The following is a 21512-nucleotide window of genomic DNA, read 5'->3' on the forward strand; positions in this document are numbered from 1 at the left end:
TCATCCCAGATCCCCTCATTTCCCCTGCTGCTCCTGGCTGCGGCAGATCACAGCTCTTTAAGGCTGCAATAATCCCCAGCCTGGGATTAGTTTTGCACCTAATCACTGCAGAACAAATGCGAAGTTTTATTTACAGAAGCAGAAGAAAGATGGGGAGGGGGGAGAAGCCTCAAGCATGGCTGATCCCAAGATAATCAGGAGTTGGAGGGCAGGAGGGGATCGATGACCTTGGAGCCCTCCCCCTGCTCTTACGTAAACAGATGTCATTGCTCGCAGTGGGGGCTCCAGCCCTGCCCCAGTCTGGCCTTGGTGGCTTCCCAGCCCTTTGAACAGTCTAAGCCTGGACTTTGGGGATTTCTGGCTCCAGTTCAGCCCCTTCCTCAGGCACGAACCTCATGGTTAGCTGTCATCTGTGGTGGGAACCATGGTTGAGGGGAGGGGACGATGGAGATGCTGCAAGGTGATGCTGAGCTTTCATAGAATCATAGAATCATTTTGGTTGGAAAAGACTCTTAGGATCATCAAGTTCAACCATTTTAACTCTATCAAGGCTGGTGCTAAACCATGACCCTCAGCACCACATCTCTGTATCTTTCAAACAACTCCAGGGATGGGGATTCAACCACCTCCCTGTGCAGCCTGTTCCAATGTTTGAGAACCTACCCTTTCAGCAAAGAAATTTCTTCTAATATCCACTCTAAATCTCCCCCTGGGAGGTTGGGTGTTGCAGCTGTGTTGCCCCAAAGCCAGGATGATCCCTAGGGATTGTGTTTGCATCGGGCTGGGGTGGTGGCTCTCCTGCTTGAGAGCCCTGTCCCATAGAGATCCATCCCAGCCCACCTGCAAAGAAGGAGCTGAGCTGCTGCTCTGAGGGTGACAAGACACAGGTTTATTTTTCATCCATGCAAGCAATCAGCCTGGCAGCAGGCAGCCCAGGGGTGGGAACGTGCTGTGTCCCTCCCCAGACTGCCCTTTGTCACTTGAAGTCTCTGTGGCTTTGCCCACAGGTCAGAGGTGGCCAGTGGGTGCCCAGGCTGGACCGACTCCCTGCCCTCTGGGTGCAGGGGCAGCTCGTGGTGGCTCCGTGCCCGCCGGTGCCTGAATTCCTCTTTCCCCTGAGGCAGACATTGACAAATAAATAGTTCTTTTCTGCTTTGGCTCTTGCATAGTGGAAAAAAAAAAGCATCTGACCTGATTGGAGAGAGGAGTCCTGGGCTGTGGAAGCCCATGGCTTCCTTGGCAAATGTGCCCATGGCATAGCTGCCAGCCTGGCCCAATGCCCATGCTTGCACCCTGTCCGTGCTCTCCCGCTGATGCCTTCCTTATTTCAGTTCCATTTCTGAGCTGGATTTGAAGGTCTTCCTCCTGGCTGAGGAGAACTTGATGCCAAAGAAGATGGTGGTGACCAGGAAGATGAGTGACAGGACAAGCAAGACCCAGCCGCCTGCTGTGGCTTGATTCTTGGTCAAGGACATGCCCAGGAAATCAGCTCGGTCTTGAACTGGAGTGGCTGGAAAATGGAGAAATGAGAGACATGGTTGGTGCTGACGGCTCTGGGCTGGGTTGGGTGGGGTTGGGTTGGGTCATCAGCTCTCCCTTTGCTGGCCTCTTGGATGCCCTGTCCCCTTTAGATTCAGCTCCATGAGAAATCAAGGAGAAGCACTCAAACACTCTGTGGGCTTTGGAGTGGCAAAGTGTCACCAAGACAGTTCCACCTGCTCCGTGGGCCCCATCCTGGCCCTACTGAGGGCTGAGCCCTGACCCATCATGGACCTGCTGTGCTTGGCTGAGCCCTGCATACCTGTGTAAGGAGTCCAGCTGTACTCAGGCCAGCCCAGCACTTCCTTGTTCTTCTCATTCTCCTTCACCAACCACGTCATGAGCGGCTCAAAGTAGCTCATCAGGGCTTCAGCTGACATGTTGGGCTGCCCAGTGATGAGCTTCATGGCTTCAGGCCATGGTTTGCTGAAACCCAGCTTCAAGGCATCCCTGTGGCAGGAGAAATCAGGTTCAGTGGATTCTCCATTGCCATCTTGGCCACCACCCCTTCCCTTTCCCTCAGGGCTTGGGGTTTTTGGTGTCAGTGACCCTGGGTACAGACTGTGCCTGCTGCCAGCCCAGAGCACAGGGAAGGAGGTTTGGCTTGGGGGAAAGGAGGGATGAAAGCCCTCCAGTGAATCCAGCCTGGTGCAGAGCAGTTCCTGGGTGAAAGGGTTAATTCTGCAGGTGTTTTCCTTGAAGCAAGGGGGTTGAAGGAACAGGGGGAGGAGGAAGAGGAGGAGGGAGCCTTCCACCTGCCAGGGTCCCAGCTACCATCTAGTGGTTGCTTTTGCAATCACAGCCCCAGCACCCAGCCCGAGGTGGCCCTGCCTGGGGTCCCCCCCCTGCCCACACCCCAGAGCCAGGGTCCAGAGCACCCCATGGGCAGGGAAGATATGGGTGGCCAGGGTCTGTGTACTCTCCTGTCTTGCTGGGCTGACTTTAAGATATTTGGGTGTTGGCTAGCCCTGCCCAAACACCTACCCCAAGATCTTCCCAGCCTCCTTGGACTGGTAGATGTCACACTTGTGCAGGGCACCGCTGTGGCCAGCTGCTGCACAGAGGGCCTGGTGGAACTGGAACTGGATCACGAAGCTGACAAAGTACCTGGTGGGGGGTGGAGAGGGATGAGGACATGGGAATGGGCTGTGCAAGAGAGGATGTGACCCCTCCATATCCCCTGGTTGCACCACCCCCAGTCTGGAGGAGCATCACTGGGCTTTGGACTTCCACCTGCACCAACTCAGTCTGATCTGCTGATGCCATTCCTGCAATTGTGTTTTGTGGCTGCCTGGGTGGATGAGCCCATCCCTGGAGAGGGAGAAATTCTCCCAAATCCAGTTGTCCTCTCTAAGACTCTCTCAGAACTGCCCAGCACCCTCAGGATGGTATGGCCACATATCCCACCAACCCTGAAACAAGGTGCTGTCACTGGCCTCTGAACTGGAGATCTTGCTTCTGTGCCCCTCCTGCCCCAGACCTGCTTGCTCACCTGATGTAGGGGACGTTGGCAGGGATGTGAAACTTTGCCCCAGGGTCAAAGTCATCTTCAGATCTTGGTACTGGTGAGCACAAGCCCTGGTACTTCAACCTGGCCCAGAGAGGTAGAGTTAGGCCAGCATGGGGAGGAGAAGGTGGGGCAGGCTGGGAGGGGACACACTGGGGTGTGAGGACACTGTGGGGGTTTATGTACCCGTCCCCTTGTGTCCCATTGCAGCCAACTGGGCCACAGGCAGAACACTCCCAGCAGGAAGGTGCCCAAAGCCCTTGCACCGAAGAGAAGTTTGAATCTGAGCACACCTGAGGTTCCACCACTGCTGGTTGTACTCATCCTCCTTGATCCGCCCATCAAACACCTTCCAGCGCCACTGGTCCATGAGGTACCCAAAGGGCAGGAAGGCAATTTTGTCCAGGGCAATGCTCATCAGGTAGTTGATGTCACTTTCTGCCAAGGGTAGGAAGATGTGAGCCGTGCAGGGCTATACCCAACACCTCTTGACTCTGTGTGGATCATTCTGCCCAGGAGCAGGGTGTCCCCCCAGGTCCTGTCCCCTCCATCTATGCAAATCCATCTTGCATGTCCCTGAGCCCTTCCACCTTGCCCAGCCCAATCTGACCCTCTACACCTCCAGCTGCCTCCCCCAACCCAACCTTTTCTGTGTGCTGCTCCCCTGCCAGCTCACCTTCGTTGTCGGTGACTTCATCCAGCAGCTGGATGCTGTGCAGATGTTTAGGGGTAGAGACAGACAAAGCCATGACGTCTCCAACAGCCTCGTGGAAGCCAGGGTTGGCCCCATCACGGAAGGAGATGGGTTGGTCCATGTACTGCAGGAAGTACTGGACGTGGCCCATCTCGTGGTGCACTGTGATTAGGTCGTCCATGTTCACCACAGTGCACTGCTTGATCCTGAGCCAGGATATGTGGCATGGGGGAAGAAGGGAAGACAAGTGTTGGGGTGAAAAGCTCCAGGAATGGCCACACTCCTTTGAGCTATTTCATCCTTTTGCCTCCCTTTCCACATGCCCCCACCCATGATGCCACATCTGATGCCAGCTGAACTTGTCCTGCTCCACTGGCTTGTTGTTTCTAGTTTCTCCTACGTCTCCAACTGTCCCTGTCCACTCCCTGTTCCTGTTCCCTGCCTTTTCCATTCTCCATGGCAGGGAAGGCTCTGACTTCCCTTACCCACCATGTGGGCTCCTGCCAGCCATGCCAGAGTGGGGCTGCCACAGCCACAGGGCAAGAGACACTGAGGTAGCGTCAGGCCATGTGCCCTTATTCTACCAAGACATCGCTGTCTGCCCCAGCGCCCTGGCAGCTGGGGCCACCACTTGTTCCCCGTGGGCACCTGAAGTCCTTGCGGTTGTAGAAGTCCCAGGCTGAGGCGTGGCACACCACCTCCCGCCCATCTGCTGGCTTCTCAAGCATGGACTTGTCCCAGAACTCCTGGGGCATGGCGATGAGGCCCAGAGAGGTGAAGAAACGATTCGATTCTTCAAACATCCTCCTGGGTGTCCATTGCTGGGGAGACAGCAGAGAGAGGACCTGGCGAGGTGCAGCAGGGGATGCTAGGGGTGCTTGGGGCTGTGGGAAGGATGGCAGGCCAGGGACAGCCTAGTTCCTTTGGCAAGGGGAGATCTTTTGGTGGCAGCTAGAGCTGAATCCAGCCCTTGGCATACCCAAGCACGTAGAGAATATGGATGAAACATGAAGGTTTTTGTCAGCGCCAGAGCACTTGGCAACAGGGGTGGTGACAATGGCCAAAGGGTGCTGAGTCCCAAAGGGCTTCCTCAGAGCAGCCTGGAAAACCACTGACCTGTTGTTTCATGGCTGGGGTGGCATCCACCTTGGTAGCATCTGGATAAGGCATCACTAGGTCAAAAATGTTGGACCATGACTGGGCCCACATGTTGCCTGGGAAGCACAAGAGGACAAGACATGGCAGGAGGGAGGCAGGGAGAGAAGAGCAAAGGCAAACAATTACTCCAGGCCACTGTGCTTGGTGGATCACCCTCCTGCTCCCTGCCCTGCCTGCTCCCTGCCCTGCCTGCACAAGGATGGTGCAGCTGGAGCCTGTCCATTCAGGGGAGGTCTCATCCTGCTGGCCTTGTTGCCCTTTCCTGGGGCAGACTGGCCTCTGCAGCCCCATCTCATGGGACCTTGGCTCTTCAGCCAGAGCTGAACAGAGCTTAACTTCAACTCTTGGCATGGCTTGGAGCAAGCTATGGCAGAACCCTTACCTAGCAGGTGAGCAGGGATGGGACCCTTGAGGTTTATGTGCTCTGCACCATACTTTCTGTACAGGGCTCGGCGGACGTAGGCGTGCAGGTTGAGGTACAGGGGCTGCAGCTGCAGGTACAAGTTCTCCAGATCCTCCTCAAAGGTGGGTGTCTCATACAGGGATCTCCAGAAGGCTCCATTGTCTGCATAACCTGTGGGAGGAGAAAAAGCAGAAGCTGTCAGACACTGCCCTTCTTGGACAACAGTCTTCTCTTGCTGCCCAGGTACTCCAGCTCCCTGGGCAAGGGATCTCACTAGAGTTGGTTGGATCTTCTCAGTTGCACCCTGTGAGAGGACAAGGGGTAATGGATATAAACTACAGCACAGGAAGTTCCACCTCAACATGAAGAGGAACTTCTTTACTGTGAGGGTCACAGAGCACTGGAACAGGCTGCCCAGAAAGGCTGTGGAATGTCCTTCTCTGGAGACTTTCCAGACCCATCTAGATGTGTTCCTGTGTGATCTGCACTAGATTCTATGGTTCTACTCTGGCAAGGGGGGTTGGACTTGATGATCTGTGGAGGTCCCTTCCATCCCCTAACATCCTGTGATCCTGTGGTCTCCACACTCGCAGTATTTTGGCCCTGAGCTGGATGCTCAGCCCAATCCTTGCTCACAGGGTGCTAAGACCACAGTGTGACTCTAGGGTGGGACACTGACCGTTGAGCTCAGCTGCCTTGTTGCTCAGCTCCACGTATCGCTTGTAGTTGCTCCTGATCTCCTTCCCAGAGGCATCTCTCCAGCCCTTCCAGGCAAAGAGCAGCTCATCATAGTCCCTGGAGTTGGCCATGATGTCTGTGAGGTCTGGAGGGAGAGCAATGAAGCCAAAGTGTTGGAGGGTTGGACTGATGCAGTGGTGCTAGACCCGATGTGCAGCTCAGGGGCCATCAGAGAAGGTGGGAATGCTCCTTCATGGCCTTTCCCCACGTCCATCCCTTCTGGGCCTTACCCCCTGACACACCAGGTCTTACCAGGATCCAAGGGCAGACAATTTTCTTCATCTTTGCAGACCTTGGCTACACTGTATGTGGTCTCCATGTCTGAGAGGAGGCTGTTGTACTGCAAAGAAAATCAGATGCTGTGAGCTGGTTGTCCTTGCCCCTGCTCTTGGACAGTGCCACAGCCCATTGAGATATTCTCAGGTGTTTTCCTTTGGCCAAGTGTGACTCCAAAGGGAGGCAAAGTGAATTCAGGCCAGCAAACAGTGTGCCACTGTCACCTGCAGCCAGACCCCACTGCAGCCTAGGACAGGCAGCCTTTGGGTGGGGAATCCTGGAGACAAGGACCGTGGCTTTGAGTAGGAGGCACCAAACTATCATTGTGCTCAAGGGCAGGGGGTGGCTGCCCTGTGGCATTGCCTAAAAGCTGGGGGAAACCTCTGTCTGCACAGAGGGACACCCCATGCTGCTCTGTCCCCTTGCAGCTCACCTCCTTCAGCTCATCCTCAGGCAGAGCTGCCCTCTCCAAGACACTCAGCTTCTTGAGGATGCGAGTGACACTTTGGTCCTGGAACTCGGTGGGGTCAAACTGCCTGGCCTTCATGCCATACTCAAGGGTGTGCTTGGACATGGCCAAGTTCTTCTCCAGCTGCAAGGACAGGAGGGACCAGAAGTTACTCTGAGGAGATCCCTGAGACACAGGCCATCACTAGAGACACCACTTGGCCCGCCATGACTGACAGCCTCCCCATGGTTGTGGGATACCTCCTGGCATGAGGAGGGTTTTGATGGAAAAGGCACCTCCCAGGTGAGAACATTACTGCTTGGCTAGAGGCAGAGGCTGCTCTGCTTTCAGAGCTCATCTGAAACCTGCCCTTGGTACCAGCTGCCTGCCTTGGCTGGTGGCTCCCCTGCACAGCCCCAGGGTGGTTCCCATACCATGATCTCCTTGTTGTGGTCAGTGATGTTGGTGTTGTAGGCCCAGGATGCCTCGGTGTAGGCATTCCACACTGTCTCCCCTGTTCTGTTGTACTCGGCCAAGAACTCTTTAGCCTGTCCTTCATCTGTTATTTTGTCTAGAGGAGGAAGGGAAACGGGGGAAGAGGGGAGGAGGTCAGCAGAGTCCTGCTCTTTGCAAGAGCACCACCCCATGGAGAAGTCATGGTCGTGGTTGAGCTTTTCCCAGACCTGCAGGTCCACTGAAGGATGCCACAAACAGGTTGAGACAAGAAATGGGGGCAGAGGGGCACTACTGGTGTGTCCCATTAGACAGGGGATGGGACAATAGGACAAGCTTCATGCCTTCAAAGCAGATGGCCTGTCCCACCACAACTGATGGCATTTTCACAGCCACTACTTCAGACTACTGTATGTCAAGGGGTTGGCTAATGGCACCTGCTTCCTGGGAAGTTACTCCTTGGTTACTTCTCATTCCTGGCATGGAGACCTCCCCCACCCACAGCAGAGACCTCCCTCCACACTGAGGGTTAGTCATGGCCCTTGGAAGACCTCGACCTGCCCCTCCCCACACCCAGGAATGAGCTGCAGCCTTACCAATGCCTTCAGGGTAACCTTCAGGGACAGGGGGACGCCAGTCAAACTCAGGCCAGCCCAGCACCTCGTTGGTCTTGTTGTTCTGCTCCTGAAGCCACTTGGTGACAGGGCTGAAGTACTCCAGGAGGGGTGCAGCATCCATATTGCTTGTGCCAGTGAGGTTGAAGAGGATTTCCTGCCAGGACTTGGAAGACCCAGCTTTCAACACTTCCCTGTGGAGAAGCAGGACAGCAAGAGCCAGCATGAGGCCAGGGGGTGGGAGGGAGAAAAGCAGTGATGGTATCTCAGCATCACGAGGGTTGAAGGTGCTATTCCTGATGGGACATGAACCTGAGAACTGCCTCTGAAGCCCCCATCTGTGGTGCACATGGGGACTGAGGACACCTCATCACATATTCATGCATTTGTTAACACCTAGGGAGTCAGTAGGAACCAGAAGTGCTTTAGTGACCTCTTGCCTGAGTGGGAGGTCATGACAGGGACAATAGCAGGACTCTGGTGAGAACCACTCATCCCACCCCAGTGCTTCCATGTATTTCCATCCATCCATCCATCCATCTGCAAAGCTATTTCTCCAGCCATCTCCATAGCCACTTTTCCATCCTTTCTTCTTTCCTTCCTTTGCACACCATCAGCTTCCATGCACACATCTGCCCGTGGCGACTGTCCCGACCCTCCTCTGTCCCCACCTGAGTTTGGCTCCAGCCTCTTTGGACATGTAGATGTCACAGGTGTGCAGGGGACCGCTGTGGTTGGCTGCCTGGCACAGTGCCTGGTGAAACTGGAACTGGAGGATGAAGCTCACAAAGTACCTGCAAAGGAAGGTGACTGCTGGGGCAAAGGGAGGCAGACAAGTCCCAGGGCTTGGGGGAAGGCACCTGGCCACATGTCAGCTCCCTACCAATTATGGTCCCAAGCACTGGATGCTCTCTGTGTCTTCAGCAGGAGCGATGTGCCCCAGTCCCTGCCCACAGAGCTGAATCCCCATGCCCTCTGCTCCCCCACGCTCCAGCACCTCCTCTACCTGATGTAAGGAGTGTTCCCAGGGATGTGGTACTTTGCTCCAGGGTCGAAGTTGCTTTCATTCCTTGGAACTGGAGCACAGATCCCCTGGTATTTGGTTCTGTAGACAACAGAGCACAAGAGCATGAGCATGAAAATGAGGGGGATGAAGAATCAAGGCAGGGAACGGGAAGGGATGGCACAGTGCTCAAGAAATCTGCACAACCGGAGTGTGCTTCCATGTATTTCCATTCATCCATCTGTCCATCCACCCATCCATCCATCCATCCATCCATCCCATTCACTTATCTACTCACCCACTCCTCTATCCATTGTTCACCAGCCATCTCCATCACTACTCCTTCCTTCCTTCCTTCCTTCCTTCCTTCCTTCCTTCCTTCCTTCCTTCCTTCCTTCCTTCCTTCCTTCCTTCCTTCCTTCCTTCCTTCCTTCCTTCCTTCCTTCCTTCCTTCCTTCCTTCCTTCCTTCCTTCCTTCCTTCCTTCCTCCCTTCCTCCCTTCCTCCTCCTTCCTTCCTTCCTTCCTCTTCCTTCCTTCCCTTCCTTCCTTCCTTCCTTCCTTCCTTCCTTCCTTCCTTCCTTCCTTCCTTCCTTCCTTCCTTCCTTCCTTCCTCTCCCTTTCTTCCTCCCTCCCTTCCTCCCTTCCTCCCTCCCTTCCTTCCTTCCTTCCTTCCTTCCTTCCTTCCTCCTTCCTTCCTTCCTTCCTTCCTTCCTTCCTTCCTTCCTTCCTTCCTTCCTTCCTTCCTTCCTTCCTTCCTTCCTTCCTTCCTTCCTTCCTTCCTTCCTTCCTTCCTTCCTTCCTCCCTCCCTTCCTCCCTCCCTTCCTTCCTTCCTCCCTTCCTTCCCCAGCTCCCACACCCCACCCTCGGTGGCACTCCCCCACCTCAGGTACCACCAGTCGTAGTTGTAGCGGCTGGGGGGCGTGCGGCCGTTGAAGACGTTCCAGCGCCACTGGTCGATGAGGTAGCCGAAGGGCAGGAAGGCAATCTTCTCCAGGGCCATCTTCAGCAGGTAGTTGATGTTGCTTTCTGCAAGAAGCAGAGCCTGAAGCAGATTTGGAAGGAGCCTGGCTGGGCAGCCCCATGGCCACTAGAGTTTTTGTGGGCAAGAGGGTGAGCAGGTCTGGATGAGAGCTGGGGATGGCATTCCAGCACATCGTCTGCTCCCTAGAGAAGTGTGGGTAGGATGTGGGAGGTTTCTCTAGGTACAGCTCCTGCTTAGGACAATGTGACTCCTCACTGAGTGAGGACAATGGGAATGGCAAGCACGATCTCCACTTGACTTCAGCCTGGCTCTCAGAGTGAGGAGTTCTCTGGTGAGTGCAACTCTTGGACATTAGGAGGAAGGTCTTCACAGTGAGGGTAGTGAAAGACTAGAACGGGTTGCCCAGAGATGTGGTGGAGGCCCCATCTCTGGAGACATTCATGGCCAAACCTGCAGGGGCCCTGAGCAATTTGATCTAGTTAAAGATGTCCCTGCTCACTGCAGGGGTGTTGGACAAGACCACCTTTGATGCATTCTATGATTCTAATGGTTCCTTCTTCACACAGTCACCCTGGCGACTCAGGGGGAAGGGGCTTTGATCTGCATGGTTGTCACAACACTGTAGATGGTCCTTGGTCTAGGTCCAGGTTTAGATCCAGAACTAGAATTAACTCTGAGACAACCATGGGGACCACAGAGGATGGTGACACCTGCTTTCCCTGTTGCCACAAGGCAATCTGGGGAGGGAAGATTGGAGAAGCACCTGCTGGAGACCCAGCTGAAGCTGTGGGGTCAGAGAGCGGTTGGCAGCACTGCCCTGAGGGGCTGCTGGCTGCCACCTCTACAGTGGCACAGCTGCCAAGGGCTGGTCAGTCAGGCAGTGATGCCTTGAGGCAGGGACCATCTGCTCTGTGGTGTTTATGGCCCAATGCTCTTGGCTGCTGAGATGGTTTCTCCTCATCCAAGGTGGTTAACAACACGGCAGGAGGACCCCGGGACTGCCCCTCCTCCGCAAAGCAGCCCCTGAGGCAGCAATCTGCCAGAACTTGGTCTCCTCAGCCAGCCTCTGCTCTGGCACCTCACTGAGAGATGTTGGGCAGGGGGAGAGGCTCCTGCCAAGCCGGGCAGTGCCCTGTGGTGACAATTCTTCCTCTGCTGGCAGCAGACCTGCCCCCTGCTGCCCAGCCTCGTGACTCTGCACGTAAGAGCTCAGTGCCACCCCCACAGAGCTGCACAGGGAGCTCCTGGGCTGGATGGTTACTGGGGAGGGAGGGGGGAACCTTGGAAAGGTCGAGGCTGATCAAGCACAAAGATGATGTTTTCAGGTTTGGAGTTTTGATGGAGAGAGGAAGGGCACAGGCAAGCTCTGGAGAGCATCTCTCCTGCTCTTAGGGATGATGAAGATGGAGCCATGAAGAGTCCTACATGGACTCATAGGGCCAAGAAAAGGTTGTGCATGGACCCATGGAGAGGTGATAGCTCCTACATGGGCTCAAGAAGACAAGATAGCTCCTACACAGGCTCAAGGAGACAAGATAGCTCCCACATGAACCCATGGAGAGATGACAGCTCCTACATGGGCTCATGGAGACAAGATGTGGTGGGTTGAAACCTAAAACTGCCACACAAGATGACTCCTACATGGGCCCATGGGGACAAAAAAGGGTTTTGCATGAACCTATGGAGACAGTGTGTGAAGCTGGTGGGGTCTGAAGAGCAATCTCATGAGGAGCTGAGGTAGCTGGGGTTGTTTAGTCTGGAGAAGAGGAGGCTGAGGGGAGACCTCATTGCTGTCTACAACTCCCTGAAAGGAGTGAGGAGTGAGGTGGGGATTGGCCTCTTCTCTCAAGTAACTAGCAATAGGACCAGGGAAGGTTTAGATTGGCCATGAGGAACAATTTCTTTCCTGCAAGAGTGGTCAGGGATTGGAATAGGCACCCAGGGAGGTGGTGGAGTCACCATCCCTGGAGGTGCTCAAGAAACTTGTGGACATGGCGCTTCAGGACATGATTTAGTGGCCATGGTAGTGCTGGGTCAAAGGTTGGACTTGATCTTAAAGGTCTTTTCCAACCTGAATGATTCTGATTCCAAGATAGCTCCTACAAGGACGCATGGAGATAAGAAGGATGCATGGAACCAAGCATAGGTGGCAAGCACACATCAGCCATGGGGTCTTGTCTGCTCTGGGCTGCATTGCTAGACTGCAGCCCCCCTAGGCAGTGTCTGAGCCCTCCAGGCTGGCCAGCTCCTCAGGCTGGCTGCCATACCTGTGTCCTCAGTGGCACTGCTGAGGAGGCCAATTTTCTTGAGGTGGCTGGGGGTGGAGACAGACAGGGACATGACATCGCCGATGGCCTCGTGGAAGCCAGGGTTGGCCCCGCTGCGGAAGGACACAGGCAGGTCCTTGTACTGCAGGTAGTACTGGATGTGGCCCATCTCGTGGTGCACTGTGAACAGCTGCTCCATGGTCACTGCTGTGCACTGCTTGATCCTGCCAGGTGAAAGCAGAACATTGCCCCAGCTGAGTGAGGGACCTCAGCTGCCTGGGCACCCCCTCCACGGGAAGGACGGTCCCTGAGGAAGTGGTAGCACCCCAGGGGGCAAAGGAAAGCCCTGGTGGAGGGGAGGGCAGGGCAGCGTGGTGCCCCAAGGCCTCACCCCAGAAGGTGGCAGACTGGGCTGCACAGCCAGGCTGGTGGTACCCAAAATGGTGACCAGCAAGAGGGCTGGAGCAGGGTCTTACCCTGGTGCCCACACACACCTGAAGTCCTTGCGGTTGTAGAAGTCCCAGGCTGAAGCGTGGCACACCACCTCCCGCCCGTCTGCTGGCTTCTCAAGCATGGACTCCTTCCAAAACTCAGGGGGCATCTTCAGCAGCCCCAGGGAGACGAAGAACTCTTCAGAGACCCGGAACATGTGGGTGGCATTCCAGCCCTGGTGGACAGCAGGAAGTAGGTTATGGCTGAGGAAGGAACTGCTCATGCCCTGGACATTGTCCATTCCCAACACTGTGGAGCTGAGGTGGCTCCTCCAAGGAACCAGGGTCCTGTCTTTCTCATTCTGATGGGGAGCCCTGGCCCCAGGAGTGGGGTGAATGCTACTAAGAACCACTGACCAGTGGTGCTGGTGTTCAGAGCTGGAAAGCAGAGCAGGGCTGATGCACCAGGAGGACTTGGAGCTGTGTGATGGTGTGGATGCAGCCCTCAACCCAAGGCCTAGGAGTGGTCCCACCTACTGCCTCTTTGGTCATTGCCAGAAGGGAAGTGGGGTCATTTCTTTGTCCCTTCCACCCCCAGACATGGCTTTTCTGCTGTCCCCTGTGCAGGTATGAGAAACCACTCATAAGGGGACACTATCAATGTGCCAGTCTTGGACAACACCTCCCATTTTTGTCCCATTTATGCCACCAGAAAGTCTCTCAGCTCGTCACCTGCTGCACCATGGTGCTTGTGACATCAAGGTTGGGCTTGTCAGGGTAGGGGATCATCAGGTCATAGATGTTGTTCCACTGCTGAGCCCACATGTTGCCTGAGGAGAGAAAACAGCTGGAGCAGAGCTGCTGGTACGTTGGGAGGAAGAGAAACATGGTGCTAACTGGGACCTCCCTGTTCCACTATGGCCCTTGTGGCCCCACCAGCACCCTTGCAGACAGGCTGGGGGTCCTTCCTCTTACCCAGGAGGTGAGCAGGGATGGGACCCTTCAGGTTGATGTATTTGGGGCCATAGCGGTCGTAGAGCTTCCTCCGGACAAAGGCGTGCAGGTTGAGGTAGAGTGGCTCCAGCTGGTTGTAGATCTTCTCCAGGTCATCCTCAAAGGAGGCTGAGTCATACCAGGAGCGCCAGTAGCTGCCTGTGTCGTTAAATCCTGCCAGGGAAGCAGTGATGAGCCCTGGCACCAGCTCCCATCCAGCCCCAAGAGCTGAGACCAGGGAGCAGCGGTCAGATCTTTGCCCCTTCTCCAGAGTGTTGGCACCAGCGAATGGAAGCAAGGTGTCCACTGCCCCAGTCCCAGCCCCTGTCCCTGGCCACTTCTGCATCCCCCCAGCCCCCTCATACCATCCATCTTGTAGGCCTCATTGCTCAGCTTCACAAACTCCTCGTAGGTGGCACGCAGAGGGTTGCCCGCGGCGTTGTGCCAACCCTCCCAGGCGTACAGCAGCTTCTTGTAGCTGCGGGAGGTGGCCATGATGTCCGAGAGGTCTGGGGCAGAGGGGACAAGCAGGATGTGAGAGAGGGGCAAGAGGAGGTCACATCCCACAGCAGCTCTGCAGAGGAGCCACCACCATCGAGCCAGACCCAAATATCCATCCTGATGGACCTGGGTGGGACCTGCCAGCCCAAACCTGCTTGGGGATGTGAGGACCAGGACAAAATCGTGGCCATGAGGGGGACAAGGAGCAGAGGGACAAGGACCATACCTGGCTCCAGGTCCCAGCAGGTGCCATTAGGCAGACACACCTTGGCTGTGGAGTAGATTTTGTCCATGTTGCTCAGGATGGTGTTGTACTGTGGGGAAGGAGAAGACACTGGGGTAGGAAGGGGATGGGAATGGCTCTTCAGGAGGGATCTACAGAATTCCCAGCTGTGGGGTGTGTGTGTTTGGAGGGCTGTGGAGGAGGGTCAGGGTGTTTACACAGTGTGGGTTTGATGGGATGAGTGGTGTCATAGAATCACAGAATTGTCAGGGTTGGAAGGGGCCTTAAGGCTCAGCCAGTTCCAACCCCCTGCCATGGGCAGGGACACCTCACACTACATCAGCTTGCTCAGAGCCACATCCAGCCTGGCCTTAAAAACCTCCAGGGATGAGGCTTCCACCATCTCCCTGGGCAACCTGTGCCAGTGTCTCACCACCCTCATGGTTCAAGGAGAACTTCTTCCTAACATCCAATCTGAATCTACTCATTTTTAGTTTCGTTCCATCCCCCCCAGTCCTATCACTCCCTGACACCCCAAAAAGTCCCTCCCCAGCTTTCTTGTAGCCCCCTTCAGATACTGGAAGGCCACAAGAAGGTCTCCTCGGAGCCTTCTCTTCTTCAGACTGAATAGCCCCAACTCTCTCAGTCTGTCCTAGCAGAAGAGGTGCTCCAGCTCATTACCCAGAGTTTTAACACCCTTCTCATGGTGGGGGCAGGGCAGCTCTCTGGGACAGGCAACCCCTGCCCAGCCCCTCGGCAGCCCCCTGGGACGCGGTGTCCCGGAGCAGGGCTATTTATAAAGCTCTTTGTCAGCAGGGCTGTGCCACAGGCTGTTTATCTAAGTGGGGAAAACAAAACACCAAGAAAAGCAGCAGGAGGAGGGGGATTTCTTTCTGTGAGCTTCCAGAACAGCAAACAATAGCAACAGGAGGTTTCCTGGAACATGCCTGGGGAGCCCATTCCCAGGGAAGGAAATTCCTCTGCTCCGTCCTTCTCTCTGCTCTCTTCCCTCTGCGCCAGCCAAGCCCAGGGGATGAAGACAGGGGATGGGGATGGCTGTGGGATGGAGATGCTGGGATGGAGACAGGGGATGGTGGTGGTGGCTGTGGGATGGAGCTGCTGGCGATAAGTGAGACCATGGCAGATGTGCAGGGAGGGGATGTGATGCTATCTGTTATCTGGGAAGGGGCAGGGATGGGTTTCCTGGAAGGAACTGGGGCCAAGACTTCTCTGGAAGGAATTGCATCACTAGGGCTTTGCTGGGGCTTTGGTGGGGAGGGCTGCCAGGGAGCCATGGGGTGGGCTGGAGGGTGTGGCAGTGACAGCATTCCAGTGCTCCTGGCAGAGGGTGAGTGGCTGCCAGCACCAGCCTGGGCAAGGTTTTTGTGGGGGGAAAAAATCTCAACTCATTCAGGTAAAACTGCCCTGAGAGCTCAGGCCCATGGTGGGCAAGTCTCAGGATGTCCTGATGTCCCCAGGGCAGAACTGTGTCACCAAGGCACAGCATTTCTAGGCTTGCAGGGAGGGCTCAGGAGCTGGGTGGCTGCAGCAGCTCTCCTTTGCAGTGGGCTGCACCCCCAAGGAACCCCAGGGTGAGGGGTTGAGCCAGCTGGGCCCTGGCCATGGGCACAGCCTGGCTGGTCTCCAGGTGACACCCAAGGTTGCTCTGTGTACGCAAGAAATCTCCAGTTCCCACTGGGATAGCTCCAAGATGGTGTTAGGGCTGGATAACAAGGCCAACAGGCACCCCACATCCCCCAGGGAGAGCACCCCACATCCCCTCTCCATCACTGGTCTCCCTGTGCAGAAGAACCCTCCAAAACCTGGTGGAGGAGCAAATGGGCCAGCAGCAGAGTCTGGAGGTTTGGGGAAATCCCTTTAGGGGGTTTCACAGCACCCCAGCAATGCCCAGGGCTGTGCTGGCATCTCACCTACCTGCTCTCTCTTCTCCAGGGGCAGGTTGGAGGGTCCCAGGGTCTGGATGGAGCCGATGATTTTCCTCAGCTGTGGGTTACTGAAGTTGTTCCAGATGCTGCCATAGAGCTCCTTGGCTTTCTTCCCCCACAGCTCTGTGAAGTTTTGCTCCTCCAGCGATGCCTCAACCTGTGCAGCCAGAGGGGACGTGGGGACTCAGGACCAGCCCCGGGACACACCACCACCCAGGTGATGGTTTGGAGGCCAGGTTCAGAGCTACGAAGGTTTGTGGGAGCCAGAGGGCAGGAGGTGACAGACAGGGCTGTCCCCAGCCTGTGACATTCATAGATAGAGACATCTGCTTCCAGCTGACTTGGCAACGTCTGCAGCCCTCGCTTGCCTGCAGCACTCCTGGCAAGCACTTGCCAAGGTGGCTTTTGAGGATGTTTTGGAGATGGCTCCAGGGTGTCATGGCCAGGACAGGGTGAGGATGCTGGAGTAGGGGTCTCCATGCCATGTGGGCAGGGTATCTGAATGGTCCTGGATTGACTCTGGCAGCTGCCAGACCCCAGTTTCAGAAGGAGCTTTGAAGTCTGGTTTTATTTAATCCTGTTCCTGCTGCTCCTCACCCTTGCAGAACCCCAAAGATGTCACATCCCCTTTTCTCTTTCCTTTATCTAGACCTGCACTTCTCCCCTTTGGCCATCTGCAGCCCTCTGAGGGCCATACCTGGGTTTCAACATGCAGAGGGGCACCCATTTGCACAGAGCTCCTGCTTTTGGGTCTCTCACTGTCACCCATTTCCTGCCAGCTCTGATGTCCCTTCCCAGGGCCATGGGACAGCCTGGAGCTGCCTGCACTGTGGGGGTGGGGGGGTGTGAGGGTGTTTAGGCAGCTGGAGCTGCAGCCAGTGGCTGGTTTGGGGACAGGGTGTGTTGCAGGTGGTTGCAGCCCAGCACAGGCAGTATTTTTGGGGAACACTTCTCTTCTGAGAGCATCCTGACCTGGACCACGTGCAGGATGGAGCACTACCCACACCCATCCACTGTCCATGCGTGTTCCTGGTGTGATTTATGGAGCTCATTAGCTGTTATTTGTGACGTTTCTAGCCTGGCTCAAGCAAGCCTGGTTTGTTTTATTTTAATCTTCACATTCCCTTGGCTGGCAGCAGGGAGGAAAGGGAGTGATGGTGTGACAGGGCTGGAGGCTGTCCGGGGCAGGCACCCATGTGGGGGTGGCAATACTGAAAGCAGCAGATGTCCCTGTCTGCCCATCACTGGGCACCCACCACCTCCTTTGACATCCCAGCACCCACAGCATCACTCTGGCCTGATCCCCCAGCATACCAGGATGTGCCAGCCCCATGGACACCCTGCACTGGAGCAAAGTGGAGCACTGGAGCGCTGCAACCTGGGGATCTCTTCACCATTGCCCTGACCCCACTGTGGAGCTGGAGGAAGCAGACTCCAGCTGTGTTTTGACTTCTCTTTCATCAAGCTCCTGTGCTTGGTCAGGTAAATTGTACCCTAAACTCTCCTGACAGCTCTGACAGAGTGAGACAAGGCTGATGGCACTGCCCAAGACCCCTTTACCATGGCCATGCCCACCAACCCTGGTCCTTCACCTTCAATCTCTGTGGAGGGGCACTTTTGTAGGGCTCAGAGATCCCCTAGATGCCCACATTCCCCCAGATCTCCCTAGCAACCTCCCCACCCTGGTCTCTCCCTACACTGTGGCTGCTCTTTCTCCAGGCACCCAGAGATGTCCCTCACCCATGAGCAGCATCCAAACCCCAAAGACCATCTCCAAGCGCAGAGCCCCAGCTTGCAGGAGATGGTCCATCTGCCTCTCCCATGGCCAAGCTCCCTGTCTGTCATTCCAGTGTCCCTCTGTCCATCCCTGTATGACCAGGGTTTGCTGCCCTGCCTTTGGCCTTCTGCTCCCCAAGTCTCTGTGTCCTGGGGCCACCTCTCACAGCAGGTTCTGGGGAAGCCCAACCCACGGGGGCCTGGCTTGGGTGTTATAGATGTGTGTGGGGCATTGCCTGGAATTTCCCCTCATCCCCCAGGATTCAACCTTCTGGGTCATGCTATCCAACTGTTAACCCTTTAGCAGGCAGTGCCTCCCCATCCCACCACACACCTCCCTGCTGTTGAAGGGCTAATCTCAAGGGCCGGATCCCCTCCTCTTCCTGGGCTGGCTTGGGAGCCTGGGAGCTCCTGGCCTGATCCTTGGGTATTTATTAACACAGGAAATGATGAAAGCTGCCTTGGAAATGCCTCTTGAGACGAGACCATGCAAGGTGCTTTCCTGACCCTACCCTTGAACTTGGCTGGCCTGGGATGCTCCCACTCTGCCCCAGGGTCTTTGGCCATACCACAACATCTGCAGCAGACGCTGGACACCTGCCCAGACATCACGTCAGCACACCAAAAAAAGGGCTGAAGGGGCACTTGGGTGCTCTGGGCTGTCCTGCCAAGTTGGCAGCAGCTGGACCTAGTGGTGAACTTCTCCCCGTGCAGGAAGCTGCGTTTCCATCCTGCCACAGGGCACACTGAGTCCCCCTCCCCATGGCATCCAGAGGCATTCAGGGCTGTGTGGCACTCCTTGGGCTGCAGGGGTGATGCTGGGGTCCCAACAACACAGGTAAAAGCTGCACCAAGCCCCATGCACCACTATCTACATGGGGTGGCAGTGGGGTGGCTATACCCTTCCCATGCCAGGGCAGTCAGCATCTCCCTAGGCACAGCAAGAACTGGACAAACCTCTGCAGCCCACCCAGGCACCATGATTTCCAAGTCCACACCAGGCCTTGCTGCAGCTCATCCAACCAAAAGCAAACCCCAGGCTGCTCCAACTCTCTGTCCCACTAAACCAACCTAAAGACACACAACCCCCTGGCCAAACACACAGCTGCCCACGGGGCACAGGCAGCATCGCTGCCTGCAGGGCTCTGCCCACACATTGCCCAGCTGATGGCAAATTCCTCCAAGCCTGGAGTGCTTCCCAAAGCTGGCTTCATCCTCGTGGGATGGGGACACAGGGACAGGGGGTGACAGTCTCCAACCTGATGCCACCCCATTGTGCCTGCACACTATGGGCTCCTGGCACCTGCCTCACATCCAAATCCCCCAGTGCTGGCATGCAGCACAGCACTGGGATGTGTTGGCACTGGGCAGGGACACTTGACACCTGACCCTGGTTGGGAAGGGGTGGAAGGTGCTGGGAAGAGGGAATTACCTCTAAAAATAACCCAGGCTCTACTCCAGGACCGGGGTTGTTGCTTTGGGGCAAACACCTCTCTGAGGGCAAAGCCGAGGCAAAACCTGTGATTCCCAGACTCCAAGTCCCAGCCCCGGTTTGCCATCCTGGGAGTGCTGACACAGAAACCCATGGGGAGGAAGGTGACTACATCAAGTGTCCCTACCATACCCCAGGGTCCCCCCTCCCCCACCGCCCAGTCCCCCGTGCTGGGGACAGCCCCGCGGTGGCACTGCCCCTGTTCCAGCACCCACCTGCAGCGCAGCGTTCTCGGCGGTCAGGTTGGTGTTGTAATTCCAGCTGGCCAAGACGCTCTCGTAGAGGACGAGCTCGGCCGTGCTGTTGTAGTCGCTGGCGAAGAGGATGGCCCCGTCCTCATTGGAGCTATGCTGGGGGGGCTCAAGGCCAGGCCGAAGGGCACCCACCAGGCTCAGCCCCAGCAGCAGCCCCAGCGCCGGGGTCATCGCGACGGGAACGGTGCAAGGATGCCTGCTGGGGGGGGGCCCGCTCGGTGCCTTGCGAGATGCCTTTGCCTCCGCTGCCGGCTGCTTATAAAGCAGCAGCCTTGGCGCAAACCCTGCCCACCGAGCCTGCCTCCCCGAGCCGATCAGCCCTCAGCCTGCCGCTAGCCCCGTGGCAGCTCCCGGGCGTGCGGGGAGAGCCAGCAGCAAGCTGGGGTGCAAAGTCCCTTTGGACAGGAGGGAAGGAAGGAGAATGGAGGGAAAGGCAGATAAAAGAGAAAGGAGGAGAAAGGCAGGGATGGACAGGGGGGGGTGGGAAGCAGCTCCATCCATGCGGGGTCCTGGTCCCTTCCTGGCTTGGTGAAGGGGGATTCAGATCACCCAGCCCATGGTGCTTGGCAGGACATCCCCTCCCTACACCAGCATCACGAGGAGAACGTCCCTCAGCAGCATCCTGGCCACCCACTGCGGGGCACAAGGGTGAGCACAGCAGGGGAAACACTCACTTGGAGGACAGCCAAGGTCCATCTCCTGCTGCTTCTTGCCAGCATGATCCCCTTCCCCACATAACCTCCTTTTTTTTTTTATTTTTTTTTTCTCCAGAGACATGGGAGTGTTTCTGCTGGCAGAGAAGGAAATCCCTTCACATCACACCAAGTGTTTTGGGCTTGGAGGAATTAGGTTCTTGACAAATAAGTAACAAAAAGTTCCTTCTAAATGAAAACCAGACCCGTGTCAATGGGCTTGAGAGTTCCTTGCCTTTTTTTTCCTTTTCCTTGGTTTGTTTTTTTCTATTTATTTAAGTAAATCCCTTTCCCCCAGGGCCTGGCCCCCACCCTGGGAATCGTGCCTGGACTGAGCTTAGGCCTTGAGTTGGCTGAACCCCTCACTTTTGGCCAGGGCCATCACCTCATGGGGACACAGCAAACACCTGCAACAGAGGGAAGAGCTTTTCTGTGGCGGTGAGAGGGGCTTGTTTGCCCTGTTGAGTGCTGCAGCACACCTGGATGCCACCACAGCCCCTTGGTGTGAGCTCATGGGGTGAACTCCTGGGGACAGGATGGCCCCCAACAAAGCATGAGTCCTCCTGCCAGGGCTGGGGGCCCTAGGGGGTGTGCAGTCATTAAAAAAAAAATCCCCCCCAGGATTTAGGAGCCTGTGGCCCTCTGATGTCTATTAAATCCCCTCCAAAAGTCACAGCTTCCCACTCTGCCCTACCACCCATAACCTGTGTATGCTGATGAGGGCACTGGAGTAGTCTTCATCCTCTGACTCCAAACCCTTGTGTCCATGCAAACAGCACTGCCTGTGAGCCTGGACATCATGGAGCAAGGGGTGAAGCCAGTATCTGCCTGCAGCCCTCTTGCTGAGTCCTTTTCCCACCGGCCTCAGGTCTCTGCAAACTCCAGTTTCCTTGGAAGTTGGAAAAAAGTTGGTTTGGCTCCAGTCTGGCTGGAGACCAAGCACTGATGAATGGAGATTTCCTGCACAGCACCCCCCCCTCCGCCCCAGCTGCACTGGGGAGGGGTTCTCCCAGCTCTGAGATGGTGTGGTGCAGGCTCCAGCACTGGTAGGGGTCTTGGGTAAGAAGTGTGGCTGAAAGGGGCTCTGCAGTCCCAGCATGGTGCTGGCATCCAGAATCCC

At 56.1% G+C, this 21512-nt stretch overlaps 1 protein-coding gene across 1 annotated transcript; it reads right to left on the reverse strand.

Annotated features, from left to right (window-relative positions):
* Positions 1 to 1322: 1322 nt before the first annotated feature.
* ACE (angiotensin I converting enzyme) lies at positions 1323 to 20011 on the reverse strand (the record flags this gene model as incomplete). Its single annotated transcript, XM_054396414.1, is given in 26 exon segments — positions 1323 to 1510; positions 1802 to 1989; positions 2524 to 2646; positions 3032 to 3130; positions 3340 to 3484; positions 3723 to 3946; positions 4389 to 4561; positions 4857 to 4954; positions 5281 to 5472; positions 5981 to 6124; positions 6292 to 6379; positions 6749 to 6907; positions 7198 to 7334; positions 7813 to 8024; positions 8502 to 8624; positions 8837 to 8935; positions 9717 to 9861; positions 12085 to 12308; positions 12579 to 12751; positions 13248 to 13345; positions 13491 to 13682; positions 13874 to 14017; positions 14236 to 14323; positions 16168 to 16335; positions 19662 to 19892; positions 19895 to 20011. Coding segments are annotated over 26 exon segments (3972 nt in total), but the record flags the coding sequence as incomplete, so codon positions are not given.
* Positions 20012 to 21512: the final 1501 nt, after the last annotated feature.

The sequence above is a fragment of the Indicator indicator genome, chromosome 37 (assembly GCF_027791375.1).
Source record: "Indicator indicator isolate 239-I01 chromosome 37, UM_Iind_1.1, whole genome shotgun sequence".
NCBI lineage: Eukaryota > Metazoa > Chordata > Aves > Piciformes > Indicatoridae > Indicator > Indicator indicator.